This window comes from Adelges cooleyi, unplaced genomic scaffold (genome assembly GCF_023614345.1).
Source record: "Adelges cooleyi isolate 19-005CV unplaced genomic scaffold, UGA_ACOO_1.1 ACOO_flye_CR_arks_rails_tigmint_CR_PRNA_651, whole genome shotgun sequence".
In the NCBI taxonomy this organism is placed as follows: domain Eukaryota; kingdom Metazoa; phylum Arthropoda; class Insecta; order Hemiptera; family Adelgidae; genus Adelges; species Adelges cooleyi.
The window spans coordinates 6,708,477-6,731,240 of record NW_026096352.1 but is presented as its reverse complement, the minus strand read 5'-3'; the positions used below and the strand labels follow the sequence as shown (position 1 = coordinate 6,731,240).

The following is a 22,764-nucleotide window of genomic DNA, read 5'->3' as shown; positions in this document are numbered from 1 at the left end:
TCTGGTTAAGTATACGAGAATGATGGTTTTTTGGTTCTTAGTACGTCTGAAAAAATTATTTCCATGTGTACATAGTGCACTAGTGGCAGGCCGATCGCCAGACAGGTAAACATCACATACATAATGCATTATCGAAAGGCACAGGTAGGCTTATCCAACTAATAACAATAATTATGGGGTATGCGCGCATTAGCGAGTAGGGGTAACCGCACACACGGTACATCAAGTTAAATAGTATAACTTTATGTGTGTGTGTCTTAAAAATTGCCGATAATCTCCCTCGGCAGTCGGGCCTATGTGGCTTTTAGGTTTACCGTCGACAAATTAACGCCAACTAGATAAAGTAAATGCAGCTATTAACGATGTCACTATTATACTGTATATTCTTAATTAATCAACTACAATAGTTATTGTGATTAATGGAACAAACTAAGAGGCGGTGTTAAGCCGAATCCACGCTGCCGCGCAAAACGTTATGTTCGCTAAAATGCTAGGTACTCTATGGGGAACATCAAACTTCAATGAAATGTCCATGATAACGTACAGCATCCAAGCGCACAAAAACCCATGTAATTGACAAACGTTTGCAACCGTTTTCCGCGGCCATGTGGACCCAGCTTTAAACGTGATTTGCTCTAATCAAATGAAAATCATGTCTGTTGTTAATAATTAATACACGTTGTGCAAATCACGTTGGTATCTAAGTCCTTACTTGTAAAATGACACTCGTCTCACTTGTCCTTAGTAAAATCGCTGTGCTCATTAGGTTGTACCAAAAAAATGTGTGCTCTTTTCAGCTGGGTTTAATCTGCTCTATTAACATAAGTTACTACCAATTTGTGCTCTTTTGTAATAACGGTCGAATTTGGTTATTTTTGTTGACCTAGGGCCATTAGCTTTAGACGTTAACGTTTCTGTAAAATGTTGGTTGACTGGTAGCGAAAAACTTAATATTTCTTTCGTACCGTCCTTTTAAAATAGCGTATGTAAGTTCATATCTTGGTGAGGCCATGTTAGACATTTATTCGTTGAAATGTTGGGAGTTATAACGAAAAGCTATTGGTTCGTTAAAGCAGAGTATTTGATTTGAAAACACTTTACAAACGTTAAATATTTAAGATCCGCCAAAATGCTTTAGTTAATTATAAACAACAGATGTTTATGTTGATAAAATGTTTATTAAAATATTAAACCACCGTTGACGGGTTTATGAATATGACAGGAGACAGCAATGGCACTCAAACTAAATACTTCAGTATCGACTACATAAATGTCAACAACTGCTAAAGAAACTGGTTAAAATTATACTATAGTCATATTTAAAACAAAAATTTGACTATTGTAAACGATAGATCCTTTGAAAAAAATCAAATAATTAAAACTGCAAGTTGGTTACCCATTTGTTTTTTTAAATATTCGATATTTGGTCATTGAATTATTATTATCTCCTCCTTTTCTTAATATTGAACAAACAATTGATAAATTGTTCCAAAAAATATATGTATATTCCTATCGAAATTAAATATAATACTTTTTTCTTAATTGCTCTTAAGCCGATTGCTTTTAATTCTAAATGTTCTTTTTTTAGTAAAACCAAGGATATTTATCCTTCCTTTAAAATATTCCTCTAGGAAAATTGTTTTTATACTTCAGTGGTCAAATGTGTTCATAATGACCTTGTATACTTGTGAAATCAGTATATGTAGAAATAACTATTTAGCTGATTAACAAATTTTCGATAATGGCTAAATCTACTTTTCAATTTTTTTGTTTTTGTAAAGGCGAGCGACAAAAAAATATACGAAAACTTTTGTTGAAGGGGCGAGTTTTTAGAATTATTGTCACACGGTGGGTTTTTAATAATTAGTTTTTTTTAAATAAAAAAATGCGAAAAACTCGCAGGTAGACGTAAACACTAAATCGAATCTTTAAAAGTCGGTAATTACTTAAGTTAGTGAGTTACATGGTTGTAAGAAAAAATATTGAGTGGTTCATTAGTACGACGCGTATAATATTGGAATATTATATTTACTTGCATACATAAGTTTGTATAGAAATTGCCTAGCTTTTGTTCCTTAATGGCCAGAGGTCATCGTTCATCTTAATAAAATATATTTTTAAGCATTATATATTATGTAAATATATATATTAGATAATGTTACATTATATCATTATGTATAGTATCTGTATGCATTTTTTATTTTTAAGACCCATCCAAGTATTCAGAGATATTATACCTTATTAAACCTCTCAAGAAGCCGATCATTTTAGAAAAATAAATGTCTGCTATGAGTATCACGTTATTCTCGAGCATTATAACGAAATAGTGGACGCGACGTTTGTCCCAAAATACACGATGTTAAGGGGTTGTGAACACTTCTACCCGTGTAGGGTCGCTATTACGTCGAATCACGGGTGGAAACGTCGCGGTAGTGGGTTTTATTGGCCTTCGGGGTGGTAGTAGGAGCACTGCCGACAACGCGCCGTGATCTTGGTCGCCGTTGGTTAACGCAATGGTATTTAACAATTTTAGCGTTTCGGCGTATAGACGAGGAGTAGTAGTCGACGTGTCGTCATTGTCGTCGTGTGTATATATCATAGGAGGCGGCCTGTGGTAGTGTTTGCGGTAGTGCGTGCGCAACGTTGCGCTTGGCCTACTGACCCGTTTGCTTGGGCAACCCACCAGAGTGCCGCCGCGGCTCTTCAGTCCGATCTCAACGCGCCGCATGTGTGCCACAACCGTGTCCGTCGACCACCTCCACCGAGAACCGCGAAAATTATTATAATTTATTTGTTAAATAATAATACAACTTTAAAATAATTACGTTTTATGTTTATTGAATTCATCGTACCTCCGATATAATATAATAGTTGTGTTTGTTTTCAACATTTATATATTACCGTTAATTGTATTGCAGCGCGAGTTTCTGCGGTAAACAATGCGTTTCCGTCCGAAACATTGAAACGTCACATAATCAATCTTGTGTAGGAAAAATATTATGTCAACCGTCAAATTGCAGAGCAGCAACACGTTTAACAATTTCGCAAACGATGTGGAATCCATGCCGTCTTCCCCGAACTCACCGTGCAGCGTCTTCATAGACACGGGCAACGATTTCCGGTAACGTTTTACAAATGTATTATACATAGTAATTTAATAATCAAATTAAAAAAAAATATTTAATTTATAACACACGTTGCAGTAAAACTAAGGTGTAATATAATATATTTTTTTTTTTCATTACAAATAAACTACAAGTGGATCATCGGCGAGACTAGAGACACATTTTTTGTGTGAAATACAATATTTGCGACATGATTACACTTAATAATAATAATCTTCAATAAAATCACAGATAAATCTAATGCTAAATCATGATAAATAATAATAAATCATGTTGTTATTGAAATATCGGTTTGTAAGTATAATTGTTATTGTGCAGCAAATATTAATTTGCTGCGCAAGCAAAGGAAACGGTTGTTTTGCTGGATCACTTTTTTTTTATTCGTGGGATTTTGCGAAGATTTGCGATTTTATCTGACGAGTCACAGAAATAAAAACAAATATTTTATTCAATTAGTATCGGAATTATATAATACCATTATTATATGTAGGTATTGTGATTGTGCTTATGTATAAGCAACAGAAAGGTTTAAAAAGACCAGTCTCGAAATCGAATTCTAATCATATTGGCTTACAAAAACCAGAGAGAAAACTGTTAGGTTAAAAAAATGAATTCAATTTTAATAAGTAACGATTCTTGTAATATAATGGCAAGTCTATGTATGTTTGTGGCGGCGATATCGAAAAATGATAATTTTTTCTGTTTTATTTCTAGGGAAATGAATATCAGATGAATTTTTCAATACGCATTCGATTCATTATGATTATTTCAGAATAGATAGGTTAAGAAAAAAAAAACCTTCATGGTTAAAAACAAAAACATTAGTAACAACAAAAACCTGCTGATAAAATGTATAAGAATGATAATACTCTTTTTTGTAAAAAAAAGAGTACATGTGCGGCAGCGTGGCCCAATAATAATGATTTATACCTATATCCACAGCGATGGATTTTTTAGCTTCTATGGATTTTTGTTTCATTCATTACACTGATTTGGTTTTAAGTATATTTATAAATATTCGACAATGACGTTAACGTTATTGTTGTGTAGGTTATTGTGTGTCAAGAGTTAAACTAATTATAGAATGGTACTACTATTATATTGATACGAAGATTCATACCAAGATCGAATTGTATATAGTATGCGATGAAAAAGGCATGCTATCGGTGTTGTAATATAATATAGTAAACGGATGGTGTCCCTCTTTTCCCTCCAGTGTAATTAACTTACAGGTTTAACTTTAACAGCCGTTGTTGAATTTTCTTTGATAATGTTTTTTAAAAATTTTATGATAGCCTCTACATCGATAATGTTGATTGATAATTTTGTTGTTAAACAGCTTTTCTCTATATAAATAATAATAATGTATGAAATACGAATGTTAATGTGTTTAACAATTTTAAAATTTTAAAACCTCCGGTATTATATATATATTATGGTGGTCCTTAAAAAGTCAATTTTCGAATTTTAACCTCGACGCCCCCTAAAAAGTTTCTAAATAAAATTAAAATAAGATAAAAAAAAAATTGAAACATATTAACTTTAACCCGTGCTCCACAAGGGTTGAAGTTTAAATGGGATTTAACATAGGATTTCGACAATTGTGCACAATCAGTGCATAACTTTTTTCCTACTCCTTAGTTTGATCTGAATTTTTGATGGTTTTATAGCTGGTAGTCTTTTGAACACGTACACTATAATCAAAACTTCCTACCTATCAAAAAATGAAAATTTAATTTAAAAAAATTGGCGTTGTATTTAATGTACCTGTGGGATGTCGCCCTTGACCAGAAACCTAATATTTGAGTTCAGTGTATCATAATTTTTGGTATCATAGTAAAAAAATTAATACACAACTAGGTCAATAACACGATGTTCAAAATAAAATTAACAGTACCTAATGTAATAAGTTTAAATCACAATCCTAGCAAAACGGAAACTTTTGACATTACTGTTATCATAATATAACGTCATCTGCCATCCCCACCATATTCTCTGGGCATCCTGGCGATCGGGCTCTCCTAGATTTTTGTTATGTATGGGCAATACTACTTGTTGTTGTTTACGTGTCTGTCGTGTAGTGATGATGTCGTTTACGTTTTTTCTATCACTTGTCTACAATTGACACGTTCGACATTATTATTATTTCATAATTTGTCGGGTTTTAGTTCGAACTCACAATAATAAAAGTAACATAAGAATCACTCGGGCTGTCTGTCGCGTCGATTTATACCAAAATATAAGTTATAACCATAACTATGTATTATTATATTTTATTGTGTTTTATATCCATCGCCACCGAGCTACTAGTATATTATTATTATTACAAACAAGAAGAATGCGACTGGTTTATTGTGTTTTTACACTTCCGCTTTCGGCCGTCTCCCGAACACGTACGGGACGAGCAGACGTCGAGAATTTGCGTGAGACTTGGGATAAACATTGGTAACGTCAAAACGTGCGTCTCGTATTATACTCGTTATCTCGTGTGTTAACTCGACACTTTTAGAATGCCCCACTGCACGTGACATTTTGCATAGTTTATCATCCAACAAACGATGATGGTCCGTCTCTTCACTGTTTATTCTACTGATGATGACGATTAGCGCGGGAAACTCACGAGATTATAAAGGTCCGTTTACATTAGGCCGCGAATGCGAACGAACGCGAATTCGGCACATCAAAATGCAAGTGTAAACGGTGAGCCGAATGCGAACGAACGGCCGTTCGTGCTATTCGTTCGCCTTCGCAGCGGTTCGCTCCGGTAGCGGTAAGATCAAAGGAAATGATATTCAGTGCGAACGGCATAAAAAATTAAAGTATGTTTACCCGCGCCCTGAATCTGAGCAAAGGCTGGCGAACGCTTGCGAACATCGGGGAATGAACACGAACGAGTAGTCTGCACGGTGCGGCCGAATCCCTACCGAATTCGCGTACGAATTCGTTCGGTAGCATTCATTCGCATTCGTTCGCGTTCGCCGCCTAATGTAAACGGGCCTTAAGGAATCGGACGTGTCTGTGTCTATTGTGGGTTTGTGAGGCTGTATATCGACTATAATAATGAGTGTAGACATGTGCGGTAACGACGATCATTGCCAACTAGAAATATTCGTAAAGTAGAACAAATAATAATATTATTGACTGCTATTACCTATACTTATATACACATATATATATATATATATATATACACACATGATGATTTTATTTTAAAGTGTTCAATGCAATAACTCACGGGGTTTAATTAGTTGTTAAATAGTTTTTTGCCGGAATATTTATATACAGTGTAAACTCAATTTTGTATTTTTAACCCTTCTGTTATATTTATATTAACTTTTGAAACTTAAACTCGCAGTTGTGTTATCATAAAAGATACTTCCGACAACGTCCGTTTGCTGCATTCGTGTTGCACATGAGTAAATGTAGGCAAGAAGAATGTAGGTAATAAGAATCTCTGTTTTTTAATGTAACGGGTGATTCGTTAAATATGGCCAAGTTAATAACTTTTAAGATATTACTCAACCGCACTTCCCTTCCCGACCGTACCCAACGGTTATATTTTTTTAAGTATATTACATTTGTCTCAACTAATAACTATAAAAGTATATAGTTAGTAAATAGTTAAAAAAGTCTAATATCTTCTAAGTTATTGACTGATTCTTAGTTAACTTATCATCCGGTACACATTCTGTAAATAATCATTAGTACATTCTTTAAGTTCTTGTGGGTGTTAATATTATGACAATGACATATTTATACATGTGACAAATCAAACATCACTCAGCTTTTCCCATGTGAACTATGCTATCATTTAATCAAGCTCAATGAAAAACTAAATTTTATTTGTCAATTCTGTGGTGAGCATCTCTTCCGGCTCAATTAATTCAGTGCAGATTGAAGTCAATGGGTCTAAGTACGAAAGTTTACCGTACTTTAAAAAGCGTTTGAAAACGTTTAAGACAGGGGTATTAATAATCAATTCTTAAGAGTAGGTACAATGTTTTTTCTTTGTTTGAAACATAGGTATTGGCTATCATACCGTTTATTAGTTAAAGTATTACGCTTGTCGGACCTTACAGAGAAGTTTTTTGGCGTCTTGACGTGATTACTGCAAATTTCTGTTAGTAAATTTTTGAACGCAAACAGTTAAAAAAATAATATATAAAATCTGGTGATCGATACTTTTGACTGTTGCGTTTATTGAGGTTTTTTGGGGGAGAGAAAACACAATGAGATGAATAATTGGATACGTTTCTGGCGTATAATTATACGTTTATTGTTTGCTCGCCGGAGGAATCAAACAAGTGCCTCCAATTCCTTTCAACTTGGCAGATATTTCGGTTCCTGAATACACTAATCAGGGTGTGTGTGTTAACCTCGTAGAAACATTAATAACGAATAATGAACTAGTAGAGTTCACATCGAGGAATTTACTTTTAAAAACAATATTACAATTTATTTATCGAACCGTCGTATGATACTAAATATACGAAATGACACGTCCAGTGGTTTTTTTTTTTTTCATTTCTTTACTTTTTATAATATTAATTGATTTTATCGTAGGTTGTTTGTGTTATAAATATTTTTTTATCAAATGATAGTTTTATTTTTAAGATATTCAATCAGTTTTGTATAATTGAGAGAGAAAAAATTCAAGCAAATAGCAGACTTCATTATTATACGCGAATCCATAAAATACAATTATCGCTGTGGGAAAAAAATTACAACAACAAAAGTGATTGTAATCATTTGGTTAAGACAGAATGGTATTTTATTTTATTTTTTTTTATATAATTATAGTTGATGCGCTGGTAACGAAAACAAAATACACACGAAAACTATAAAATTATTATAGTTATCTATTTGCAGAAAAAATAAATTAAATTAGGTATGTGCGTTTTTTAGCGGATAACTAATTGAATTGTTTTGTTAAAAAACAATATTATGTTTTGTATATCTAAGGTTGTGTCGGAATCAATTTGTTGTATGCACGATGCTATGTAGTTAACAGTAAAATTATGTTTTTTTATTTTCCCTTTTAAATCAGTGGATTTAATTGATGCAAATTATTAGTTACCATATCTAAAACAAAAATTTACTATTATAAATTATTATTATATTATTATATAGACTTACTCATCGAATTGCGGAAAAAGTATAGTACCAATATGCCATTATTTTTGTATTGTTTCTTTTTTTTTATTCTGTAAACGGGTTACTTTATTTACCTTAGTAATTCATTGAGTATAAAGTTTTATGTCGTCAGAATAAACACATTGCGGGCTGACATATTTTCGTATCGTTAACCGTCATATGCGAATTTAGATTTTTTTTATGTTCTCTCTTTTCTTAAATGTTGTATATCATTTTGCCACCGAAAAATCCACAATTTCCTGAAATTTAATATTTTATCAAGTCCAAGCTTTTTGTTTTGTTCTAACTAGTTATCATATTTATTTTTATTTTAATCGTGACCTAGATGACCGTTATAAAGCTGTAAGAAGTTTTGGGAACTTTTGTTTAAACTTGTGTTTATAAAATGTATTTTATTGTGCTCTGATGATAATGCGAATGGATCCAAACAGTTAGGCATTTTCAGTAATTTTGTTACAATATACATAAGAGACTGCGTGTTTCAGGACTGCAGGTTTCTGTGGAATGATTAATTCAAACTTGAAACCCGAATTGATGTTATTCATAATTTGATTTATAACATATTTTGAAACAATTTTGCTCAGGGAATAGTCAACAAAACAACACAGAACACTTGTTCGAATGTTTTATCTTGTTTGGAACTCGCCGTTTTCATCAACGATAACACTTTTTATTATACTTTTTCATAGGTAAAACATTTTATTTCATCTTATATTAATTTGTTAAAAGTTTTATAAAATGCATCTCTCACATATTTATTTTCTCAAGTAGGGTGATGGTAATATTTTACAATTAAACAACGTTTAATTTACGTTATTTTAATACGTAACAATGCTGATATAGCTAACATTTTTTTTTATCTTCGGTTTAATATAATTACAAAAAAATTCAAATATTAATCCAATTACGATCCATACAATTTTCGCATTAACTGATTGGACTAAAAATCAGTACGAAATGATACGAAAATCAGCGATAGGTCCCTAATGGACATAATGTGTGAGCAATGTCCGACAACGACACCGATAATATCGTTCTGTGTGAAAACGCCCTTATTATTATTTTTTTGTTTTCTTAAGTATGTCATTTGTTATTAAATATTGTAAATTGTATCTATTAGACGGGCGTTCTTGATAGGGGTTTTTTATGCGGTTTAAAACAAACACACAAACACCTACCAATTTAACCGTGTCGTCAACGGCCCGTAGCCCGTAGGTAGTTCCCAACATTGACACTGTCGTTACAGACGACACGGCCGGCTAGTACGCGGCGTGTGGTGTGTTAAATGAAAAGGAGGAAAGGAGGGGACGTCGCAGCTGTTTTCTATTACGTGTGAGTTTGGTTAGCGCGGTGGTGAACGCTGGCTGGCTGTCCGTCGCTCGCGCTGCCTTGGTTTTCGGGCACGAAAACCGAAAACGTGTCGCCGGACCCCGGAGTAAGTAGTTCAAGAGCAATGGTAATGTGGCGCGCCGCCGCCGTTGTTCGCTCATCGAACTCGTTTGTAACCATGCAACCAACGGCGCCGCTGTATTATGTATGGTATAGGCGGCGCGTGGAAGTGCCGTCGCACAGAAAACCGATGAAGGGCGCCGCGGTTCCAGGGGCACCGCGCGGGTGGTAAGAGGGGAGGGAGAGAGTTTTTTGCCGTTGGTGTCAGGGTCGTTTGGGAGGGGGGCGTTTTTCTATTCCGTGGTAATCATACCGTATGTGGTGTGCTGCTGTTTGGCGCGCAAAAAAAATATAAGGATGGAGGCCCCTTTGTTTTTTTCACAAACTTATTAATATTAGCTCTTGCCTCTTTACGCGTACGATTCGTTGCGAATAAAGGTATTAATACATTCTCGAAAAAATAAAACATCACATTATTCGATAAAACCGTATAAAACACACTTTTAGTACACACAGGTGCTGCCAATGTCATCGATTTGACGATCCTTTTTCGGATTTTATATTACTGTTTTGTCCCTGTGAAACTGCAGATTTACTGCCGACCACCTACACGTGTATGAATAAATATAGCGGTGTTGTATATCGCAATTATTATTGTTAAAAACAAATGAATCCAACCTACGCCAAGCATGATAGCAATGTTATTAATGTATTTATTTCTAATCGTCAGTACGAAGTTGTTCACGTCATACGGGGTAAATCCCAAAGTGTAGCGGTAGTTTGAGCCAATAAAATTAATAGGACCTTACCTATTCCTCCTTTCAACTTGGAATAACCTATCCGTGTTGTCGAACGCTCATCTTGGGCGAATCAATAACGATTTGGTCCATCACTTAAATCGAATAAACTGGGTTGATTTGTGTGTAAGCTATGCATGAAAATACCGCAAATTTTCCTAATATATCGCGTACGCTAGCGGTTTTTCGCAGTAAAAAATCAAACTCATTCAATTAAGTACGTGAGTCGCTGTTTTTTCTTAGAAATTTGTCAGTAAAGTAATTCATGTTAACAATTTAGACGGGCGACGGTGGTTTATTTGAATTATAATAAGAGGAAGTACAAATTAAGCAAATACGTATAAATATAATAAATAATAAATACGAGTGCAAAATATAATTCAATTAAAACTGCATCTTAAATAAAATTGAAGTAACTTGTTACACTTCTCATGGCATGGTAGAGAGGATAGAATTACACGATCAAAATATATATTCAGTGAAATCGGAATAAGATTTGGCGGTACACTGACGGCATAACGATGACTTGGCGGTGTTTGGTCGTTAATATTGTGTAATATAAATTAGTCGTCCGTTTTATCGTATGTGTATGTCTCATTTGTAGAGTGAAATTTTTTCCGGTGATGTAAACTGTTAGTAAAACGCCGTACGTTTCATTGGAACGATTCTATGATATTTCCATCGAATTACGTACAGAACAAATTAAGTTTATAATTATTATTTTTATTAGTATAATAAAAACGATCTAAGCTAAACCGTTGGCTATGACCGCGTTAAGCCAACGATTATGTCGGCGGTAACCTGGTGTTGTTCCACTTTTCCGTCCGTCATCCATAGGCATTAGAATTTAGGCAATAAATAACGAACCGGCCTAAGTTTCTCAAATAAGCTGACAAACCATGTTGCCAAGGTGCTGGTTTTCATTAAGTAATTAAAGATCTGTTCGATAACGGCACCTTTTGCTTGACAGGAAATATCGTATTTTTAGAATATAATGATCTGTTCGATATATGATAGATCTTTACTATCAATATCGTCATCCTACACTACGGATAGTCAATTTACGGGCTATCGGGCATGGGTCAAACACGTTATGCTCGAAACAATAAAAAACTGAAACGATTGTCTCTGTGACACAATATTTTTTAAGTATTTTATTAATTCCAATAACAAACATAAGTGTTAACATAAATTACAAATGCTACGAATTTGAGGATGGTAACATTTTTAAATAATAGGTAATAAATAATTCATTTGGTTCTTGAAGTAAGTCCGCCGTTCACGACCTTGAGTTATTTTTAATTATATAAGGAAATTATATTTAAATTCACCCGCCGTTTTAGAAGTTTATACCAGGTTACCGATAATCATCAGTACACCCGTCGTGGTAACCTGGTGTTGGTCTGGTCATGCCATGTTATTAGAAAGTTTCTCTGAACGATTATCAGTATTGACAGGGCCGATGAAATATTGTGTGTACCCAAAGTGGTTGGAGCAACAATGAAAAAATATATTATGTATATTAAGTATATTATGCATAATTGTTATAAATGACAAGAAAGTGTGGGTTAAACGCAACCCTCCACGGCATTATATCATAATACCTGTCAACGGTGTAGGGATTAATGAACTCTGACGCGCGCTGCTGATGTATAGTAATTAAAATAGCATAATGCTGTTTTGCTGTCAAAAAACGCTTACGCCCCACATGAGTATATAGCCATAGCTGGTGTACTAATGTGTTCGTGATAGAGGGCTTCGACCCCCGAAATATGCACAATCTGCTGCAGAATTTATGGCCGGTTGCTTGTACCCACTAATTTTCCTGACGACTGGTTTTTTTCACCGTTTCCATACCGATGATGCGATAGTCATATATTTATGTTGTGTGTGTGTATAATATATCGATAATTGAGTATTGTTACTAAAAACACACAAACACATCATGTTCCAGTAAAATTGTTTGATTTCCAAACCATTATAAGGCCATTAATGTTAGGCAGTAATAAGTTCAATCTCCCTTAGCGATGGCCGTTAGTGTGCGTGGTCAATAACCTCATATCAACTGCACCTAGCCTAACCCGACTCGAAGTACGCGTAAGCCTTTTAGAGAGGGTTGTGATAAAGAGTGATGACGCCTCGTTTTTTGTCCAACGAACGAAAACAATTTTTTGGTTTTTATAGTAATAACTACTAAAACTATTCCCGTACAGGTTTGTGTATGCTATACCGTTAGATTGCATTATCATAAGCCGATGAACAGTGTGTTGAAAAAGCGTGTGTGTATCTTCTGTTTAAAAATTCACAACGGTCCGGTACGTTTTCCGGTTTAATTTTCAAAAAACTCTAGTTTTAAATTAATGTTGTGCATTTTATTATATTATATAAAGCCGCGTAGATTTGCATGACGAAACGCGTTAAAACTCTGGTTGTGTGCAATTGGCCCAGTTTTTAATTTATCTGTATATTAATAATTTGTTTGGCCTATTATGCCAATAACAGGTTCATCATATTTGCAAGGAAAAACGATGAAAAATGTTCTTGAATTAAGCTTACCCGTAAAACGATTTCCCGATGTAGTCGATATTAATATTTGTCAAGTCAGAAATGAGGTGTTTAGTATTCTGGTTTTCTTGTGTGTTTATTATGTTTTAAGTAACAGCAAAACTATTTCCTATTTTTTCTTATTCAAGTATTTCGACAAATGTTTATTACATACAGTTAGAATTAAAAACATTACTAAAGTTGTTGACGAACTCGGTAATTACTGTCAGTTCGCATAATCTCGTTATGTAACTATAATATTGATGTGCAAACAAAATTAACAAAAGGGTCATTACCTCTAAAAATCAACTCGTTTTGACTTCTTTGAAGTTGCGACGACCTTGGGCGAAACTATTATTTATTTAAAACCATTAGTAAAAACGTTATTCTATCGTCATAGTGAATTTCTATCAATCAATCGGTTTTAACGTGAAATATATAACGTTTACCGCTATCTACAGTGTAGTTTGTTTTGTCGGTTATCGCTGTCGACTAGTGTGATAATTTTTGTGTAAGTAAATTTTACTAGGAAAGCTACACAAGCAATTATTTAAGTAACTGGAAATATGTAAGCTAAGATTGAAAACTATTTCATATTTTGACATGCTGTAGTTAAAATATCTAAAAATAACGGACTCTTTGTAGTGCGTTTTTTCCGGTTTTTTGTTTGTAGATTGGATAAAACCAAATTAAATGACAATTTCAAATAAGCTTGTAGATGACAATGATAAAAATCAGTATTAAATTTGCAAATTTCGTTGAATATTACAATTAGCGGTTTTTACATTAGTATAATTATTAATAACTTTGTTTAATTATTTTAACTTATAAATGATACTAGGATAATATTTTATGAAAAATGTAATGACACGGCGTTTAATGTACCAATTCCTAGTTATTGATAATTCGTAGTAATTAGTAGAAACGCAAGTAAATGAGTGTTTAAAAGGTTGTATCCTATCCCAAATTTTGGTATTTTTTACCCAACTGATAGGTTGTTTGTTGCTTTAGTCTTTTTTTACTCACATAATAATTAAACGGACATTTTAAATATGTTTTTATTATATAACCATTGATTATAATATATTTGTTTTAACATGTTTTACTACTCCTGACCCCTACGAAATCGTGTTGCTAAAGCAGATAAAATAAATATATTTTGAACGTATCGATTGAAATATTGTCATGATACCGATTTTTGTTTTAGAATTCAAGCGATTATTGATAGTAGAATTGATTTTAAAATATACAGATATAAGCGGTTATTCGTAAGAACGACGACGGATTTCATGCGGATTGCCGCCGTCAACATAGGTACCCTCGTCATAGTTTTCCATCCGCCCGTCAATAAACTATGCCAAAGGTACCTCCGTTGACAAGGAATCGGCTGCCGATCTTATGTATAGCATCGCTGATCTGTATATTTTAAAATCAGTGGTGGTAGATACAGGTACGAAAATAATTCTTATGATGAAACCTGTATTTACACGTTACTATGATATATTTATATGCGTTTTATTTATTATTATTCGGTCGTAGAATGGACGGTGGCCAAAAAAAAAAGAAAACGGGGTGAGGTGGCAGATGTGTACCGTAAGCAGTGCGTAGATTCTGTGTTTTTAAAATAACGTCAGTTGTGCAATCTAAAAGTAGCTTTTGTTGTTTAGACCACCATGCGCCTAGTTTTAAGTTTGTTTGCAATGTTTTGTCCAGTATTTTAATGGTTTTTTTGTAATCTGTGTCTTTTGCACGGGGTGCGCTTGGTGGGGTTGATGATGGTAATCGGATCGTGCGTACCCCGCGGCCGTCCACTTCATATGCAGTGGTGTTATACCGTCGCCTCGGGATACGCTTTTAGTAGGTCATCCCTGCTGTGTCCCACGACCACGACGTCATCGGCGACCTCCACCTGCTGTTATCGGTAACGCCATTGCTCTAGTGGGTGGCGAACGAGTGTGAGAAGGAGGAAGACACGCGACGCAACTTGTCCACGTCGATAACATAATAATGGTAGAGCACGGAGCGTGTTGACTACGCGCGGCCCGCAGGGTCAAGTTCAAAGCACATAGCTACCGCCATTTAAATGTCAGCCCTACAATTTGTGCTATATTATAATAGGGTGTCTATAAAAAAATCAATATCGTGCATCCATTCCGCCACTTTCTTGCTAAGTGCTTCGATTTTATGTCAGACTTAAAATTATTAACAGACAATTATTTTTTCGATTACTATGTCATATTATAAACGTATTTAAGACGCTAAGTCGTTTTATTGTGACAAAATTTAATATTTTATCCTATATTATTTTAACGTTTAAAATTTACGGTGGTTGAAAAATTTAATCGAAAAAATTAAGGTGTAATCAATACTTGCAAAATTGACATAAAGCGTCATGTTAGTTGAGATTATGGTACACAATTGAAAAAAAATATAAACTCTTTTTATGGAAAGGATCAAAAACATTAAAAGCTTTTTATCATGCGATCAATTTGCATTTTATAGTTACTACTTTACTTGACCTTATTTTTATACATAAACTATATGTATAAGGCAGTGTTTCCCAGCATAATAACAATTATTATTATCGCGACTGATAACTGGTCATCATGGTGTAGATGTAGTCTGCGACTGATTGACAGTTTCCTGAGTGGTCCGTACAGTCTAGGTTGGAAAACTGGTATAAAAACAGTGTCAACAAATAAAATAGTTATCTAAGCTTTTAAGTTATTTGTTTATTATCATTCCTATGATAATGTTCAGTCTGTTGAAGGAAGGGAGGGCGAATTTCTTTTTCAATTCCAAGTTAAACTGGATGGATTCATTAAAAATGAACCATGTAAGATCGAAATCATTCAAAGTGATCCTCCGGAGTAAACTATTTTCAAAATTGGATTAAGTCCAACTATAGCTGATTCATCCAAAGTGAATCATGTAAATTCAGCTTAACTCCGTCGATCGCACGTAGACGCTTTGATACATTTTTCGTTTCCTATAAAATGTATAATTGTACAAATATACATTACTTATATATATGTACTATGTATTATCGTTTACGTGCGTGTACACTGTTTACGTTATTTGCGTGTATTATAATAACAACAAATAATGATTACCGAGCACTTGAACTACTGAACTAATTTCATACACCTAATTGAGTCGCTGCTGCCGACACCCCGTCGTCATAGATTGCATGAATCAATAGCAGTTTTTTTTAATAATTACTGTTTAGTCTACACTAGGTTATTGTTATTATTTAAATGAATATGTAATAAAATACTTATAAGGCACACCCAGTGAAAACAACGTCGTTGGCAATATCGTCGTGTCACAATATCGTAAGCCACCGGTGGATAATGTATAATGCCAATGGCGACGTCCGACAGTATAATACTAACACGAATAATAATACTATATTATGTTGCATAACGTTTTCACTTTGAGTACAGGCTATTTACTATATTATCGTTTGCCTGTGGTGGCGTCTATATATTTTTTTTATTACTAAAATCTTGCCAATTTGTCGGTAGGATTTTATTAGACTTACTATACAGGTATACAATAAAATAGAGTGTACGGTATTGTGTAGTCTCGTGTCAACGGTTTAACCCAACAAATGATTAATAATCAATAATTATTATAATCGGTCCAAGATGAAAGGCAGAACTCCGTCCGGCCATTTAGCCGAATAACTAATCGTTTGTGTGCTTGCCACCGCGTGTAGTGTGTCTACTCGATATTATTATAGAAGAAACTCGTATAATAGTTTTGTTATAACAACCAAGAATAGTTTTCATAAAATAAGCTAATTACATTCAGTGTGATCTATAAAATTGCGTTGGTCAGAAGTCAGAAGCATTAAATCTCTAAAACTACATATATTATACCACTTTGCTTTTTCTCAAAAAACATGGTTACTGGTGTAGTTTCTCAATTTTTATCGGCACAACTTATAAAACGTTTGTCGCAATTCATGATGGATATTATGATTATATTACACATATTAACCGGTTTACAGTAGTCGCGTTATCTGTGAAAGTATTGCGAAACCCGAGTGAATTAGTTATTAGTTATTACATTTAAAACAAGTCCAATTGTCAACATTTTTCTGTAGTATTTTGTGAATACAATACATGCTAATGAAAAGTATTTGATTGTTGTTATTTAGTAACCGCATATTATTATGAACTTATTAAAAGATTCGTTTATCATCGACGACGTTGTGTCTAACAACTAAATATTTCAAATAGCAATCTTAAGTTGATTAATTACACTTTATTTTGGTTATTAAAATTAAAAAAGTACAAGATATGTATATAGGGGGATAATTGTATCGTGAACCACTTAATATCTCATTGGGTTTAGTAAACAATTAAATTTTTTCCATATTGTTTTTGTACAGTGTGATCGACATTTTTCATAATTTTGTTTTTGTTTCCCCCCCCCCTCCCAAGAATAGTTATCCAAAACTGGTTATCGACCAGTCATCAGTTTTAGTACATTATTCTTAATTTAAAAAGTTAATAGAATGTATGCGGTACCATTACCGTAGCAACTTTTAAACTTAAATGGTAACATTTAAGTTTCAAAAGTTGCTATTAAAAAAACTAAGTTGGGAGGAAGGGGTGTTGAAACCCTAACATTAGTAAAAAATTGATTATTAAATAATAATAATTCAATTTCTTATTAAATTTTATGAGATATTAAGTGGTTCACGATAAAATAATCACCCTGTATATTTAATGTAGTTTTCGGTCTGTTTGGATTTTCTTTTTTTACATACTATGTTGAGTATTGACCAACCTCTAATTCGATTGTTTTGTGTCTTATTAAAATTATTGACTATTAACGATGCTTAAAGTGAATAATTATAAATTGGTCGTTGAGATGAAATGACCGCCGTAACGACTGTTACATAAAAAAAAGAAGTTTACAAATTGGCCTTATTAATTAAACGTTTAATTAAATATGTTCGGCAGTTTTTTTTTACAATAACGACAACTTGTTGAAAAACAACAGTATTACATGCCCGGCGACGTGATTGTGGCGTGGTGTTGTACAATAATATTTTATTATCTAAAACTTGGCAACACTGATTATTTGCCCAAACTCCGTCGCTTTTCATCTATTGCGTCTCTTCTCTTCCCACGTTACTCCACCTCTTCTCCTCCTTCTCATTACACACACACACGCGTTTATTTTGTCAGTAGGCCCGTCATTCCCCCCCCCCTCTCTCTCACTCGTTTTGCTCATGTAATCCGTTGTATGTGTGCGCATATTGACGGCCATGGCTATACATGCGTGTACGCTACTGAGCGACTAGTGAGAGAGAAAGATGAGGGGTAGCGACGGCCAGCATTGTTCGGTAGTGTAATATAGTTACGGTTAACAGGAAGTGGGGGGAATTGAAGTTGTGCGAGTTTATTCGTCGATGTTTTGCCGTTTTATAAAACTCAGAGTAAAATGACCATGAATTTATTCTATATGGCCTCTGCTGTTCGTTAGTGGTGTAGTAGCGGCATCGATTCACGTTGTACTGTCGTTTTTCTGTATAATATTATACGTATAGCATTTCGTTTTATAAATTAGAAATTTTTCTTTATAAAAAAAAAAGACGCCGACATACACATTTTCCCGTGTAATTATGACTGTCGAACATTCAGCGTCCTGTTGTATTAATTATTTTAAAAAACCTGCACTTAAAACAAATTATCGCCAAAGAATCCACCGACGATTTTTTTGTTGGTATTATTTTGCAACTATACACATCGTTGCGAAAAAAAAAACAAGTAATATATTCAATATAATATAGCGGTCATTGTTATGTATTGGGCAGTTGAACTCTTCGTTTTTGTTTTGGTTGTCATAGATATTATGTGCTACTACTTCTCCTACTACTACTTGTTATATCTTATTGATCCTTGCCGAGGCCCCCCGATAATAATTATTAATTGATTCTGTCGTATACTGTTGTGGTTTCCTTATCGTTATCATTCACAGACAGGTTCATCAAACTCTGTTCGCAGTGTAAAATATAGGTATACAAACCATCGATTACAACCAAACAACCGCTACAGTGAGACATCGTAAACAAAAATCGCTATAGCCTATTATGTATGTCTTGACTGTCGATCAACACGGAAACGATTTGCACAGAAATGTTTACACAATGAGTGTGCGTTTAAATATTGTATGACTTAATATTATACATATAATAACATAACATAATAATTATATATGAAATGTATAATATTTCTTAATAGGCATAAATTTAATATAAGACGCAACAACACGTGCCTTATATTATTTATTATTGCTTAAACCCTCGGTATCGACGAGAGTTTTACGTCTCGAGTTTTCCCCTACAACCCTGGAAATTGAAACATACAAAAGTAAGCATACAAAGTTGCTCTATCGATTTTACGACCCACCACGCGACCGTCCCCTCCTCTCGTTTAAGTTTTTTTTTTTTTAATAAACTGCGCCGTGAGTTTCCGTTCGGTGTGTACCGCTTTTTCGTAGTATAATAATAATATTTAATATAGTATTAAAATATATTTTATTATAAAACCGTTAAAACAATATATTTTGTTGTGCGCTAATCGGGCCTCACTCTACGAGTCCCAATCGTAATAGCTCGTTTTATCATCGCAATCGTGTATTGTATGTGTTTACGATGGAAGTTTATTAATTACCAGCTTAAAACTTTATCAATGGCCCGGACGTTTCGTGTACCGCCTAGCGCTTTATCGATCGAGCAACGGGTAACATTTTTTTTTTTTGCGTCAGCGACCGTGTATTGAGCCTATAAACCGTATTTGTCAAAGTACCTAATATTTTTTTTAAATTTTAACCTTCAGTAGAATACTCCACGTGCGCAGAGTTGATGAACGGGGAGGCTTTTTTTCTTTTTGCGTTTGAAAAACTAGTCTGGCTCGTATACGACTCGTATGAAAAATCGTTAATGGGTTCTATTATTATGGTCATGTTCGTTCGACTTGTGGGCACGCATATAATATTATTATTGTGTACAAACGCCGGGAATCATTGTACCATTTTATGCTGTTGAAAGAACTAAGAAGAGTTGTGGTAATTGGTACGCGTTCAATGTAATCGAATGACGAAACTGTTATAAGAATTTATAACACGTACGGAACATATCCTTTAATCCATCATTTAAGGGATTAATGATTTTAAAATGTTTGATAATTAATTTATGATGACTCGGTTGTTAGCGACGGTAGTTTAAACAACGCACGTGGTTTAATCATTATCAATATGTAATTATATTCACTTATTGGCTGACCGTCCACTAAAAATACCGCCGCGGTGCTTTATCAGAGAGATTTCACTCTGTCGTGCGAAACCTAAAGCATGTGTACTATAGTACATATTATAACAAAACGCACTGTTAAAATCGTTCAACCGGTCTACCGCGACTTTGACCGTTTTGCTTAGATAAGGTCGTGCTCTGTTTGTGTTACTCTGTATGGAGTACGCGAATAATATGGGTAAACAATTAAAGTACAATTCAATAATATGTGTCTGAGGTGTGTCAGGTGTTAAAACAGTAGTATACTTCTATCATAAAAACATGTTGAACGTGGCCGCTGTTTGTTCGACTAGAACGTTAATATGTGTGCGTATTGTATTAAAATTTGCGCTAACCATGTTTAGTGATGATGCGTTACAATAAAAAGAAAATACACATAACGCATTTACCGTAATAAAAACGCCAAGAGGACGTCATACCCTTATTTATTTAATAGTTAGGTGTAGGCAATTTTTTGGAAAACCTTAATTTGAACATCTTTACTGTGATAAGTAATTATTAGTTCAGTAACTAAGACTCTTTTTTTTGGTATAATTTGAAAATTGTTTTCTGTGTTTCAAGCTATCGAATATTGTTCGTATGTATACACAGTTGCTCAACTATTATGTAACAATAGTATATTAAAAATTTTACAATGAGAATGGTCACATCCCCAGTCCCTCTATTTAAGTTATTCTGTTTTCGTGTGTTAACTTTGGTGTGTAGACTTTAATATGTTCAGACAACAATTAATAATGAACCTATCCAAATAAGAGGGAAACTTTGTATACAGCATAAGGTATCTATAAATCCCACAAGGCGACGACGACTCATAATACACACGGCAAAATAAAATAATTAAGTCTAGGTTAGGATTATAAATTAGTTCAAGGCCGCCGTTGTGGGTGGACAAAATCGTGTGTGGACCCCCACGACACGCGACAGTTAACAATATACCATAATTTTATTTTTAAATAAAAATTAACATCATTTCTCTGAAGAAACTTCATGTTTTTGTTGCTGAAGATCATTACCGCCGCCTGTTCGAAGCGGTAGTGTTCAATAAATAACACTGCAGCAGACAATAAATGCGCCGAGTTTATAAATAAACCTAAAAACTTTACGTGAAATCGTTGTATTCGCTTGTACACGTTTCGTGTTGTAAGCGGCTTACGTAGTTCCATACGGTTTGAATTGAACGGCGACTTAATGGTTTTTTTAGCCAAATACACTTTAGTCGCGAAGTATGTGTGTGTGTTATTACTACTCGTTCAACAAAGCAAAAACCTCAAACGTGAATATATTATTATGATGATATTGACGACGATAACAAAATATAATAATGGAAATAATAATAATAAATTATTAATTGGTTATCATTTCTAGTAGTAAATGCCAAGACGGTATTTACCTCTTTTTTTTAAATGTTTTATTGAGCTGTACGCTATTACCATATGCTGTTCAACAGTCTCAATTAGTGGCATTTTCTTTAATTCATTTGAATTATTAATTTATAAACAATTTCATCCAACAGACATATCTTTTATTTTCTGAATATTTTGTATTAATTTTACCTAGTTTATCCTGTATTCTTTTATTATCGAACGATCTTTTTCTTTTTTATTGTTTTTTCTTTACCTACCACGCTTTTAAATATTGTTTTTAACACTTTTAGATGTACTAGTTAAGATTTTCAAAAACCTCGTTAATTAATTTAGGCTAGACACTATTTTGATGTATTTAAATGTCTATTTTAAAATTAAAAGATCTTAGTAATTTAAGTTAAATTATTAAGTATGTACTTACTATCCATTAAATATTGTCGTTTCTCTAAAATGTTGATTTAGTGTTCAATTTAATTGAATACTTTAATACTGGTGTTTAATGAATTCGTCCGTAGTCTGAATCATGAAACAATTATTCTTCAGTGATTGAACTCGGTTTTTGTGTTTTTACTATACTATAATAAATATCATATTTAACAATATTATATTGTTAACGGATCTTCTACTTGGATAATAATCGGGTGACAAACACAAATGAGTGTAATGTTTTTGTACTTATGCGTACACGCGCCAACGGTCGATTGTTACTTAAAACGTTATTACAAAAATATAAAATAAATACTCAATTCGAGCATATATTTTAATATATTATAAGTGCGATATTTGCCACGTGTTATATCACATTTTGTCGTCGATATTTGTGACGCAAGTCCCAGTATTTGCTTGAACAGAGCTCTGGTTGTGTGCGTAGGTATTGTAATTTTAAATATGCCTCCATGATACTTTAAATGAAACGGTGTTGATAACATTACAACGGTTGCCGTTTCTTTAAAAATAATAAATACACATATTGTTTAAATAATCTAAACAAAATGGCTATTATAGTAAAGCATAATAATAATTGTTAGTATAAAATTATAATTAACATCTGGGGTGTTGGG

General features: G+C 33.6%; 1 protein-coding gene across 5 annotated transcripts in view; it reads left to right on the top strand.

Moving 5' to 3' along the window:
• Positions 1 to 22,764, top strand: part of LOC126844243 (nuclear receptor coactivator 2-like) — a 46,330-nt gene that overhangs the window by 7,141 nt on the left and 16,425 nt on the right. For 2 of the 5 annotated variants that reach the window (XM_050582274.1, XM_050582272.1), the window contains exon 1: positions 2,703 to 3,121. The exons of 1 other annotated variant lie outside the window; for it this stretch is intronic. In XM_050582274.1, the coding sequence (XP_050438231.1) occupies positions 3,000 to 3,121 (122 nt within the window). In that variant the 5' untranslated portion in view covers positions 2,703 to 2,999. Of the gene's footprint in view, positions 1 to 2,701; positions 3,122 to 22,764 lie in introns of those variants that run through there. 2 more of the 5 variants (XM_050582273.1, XM_050582275.1) reach the window with 2 other exon arrangements.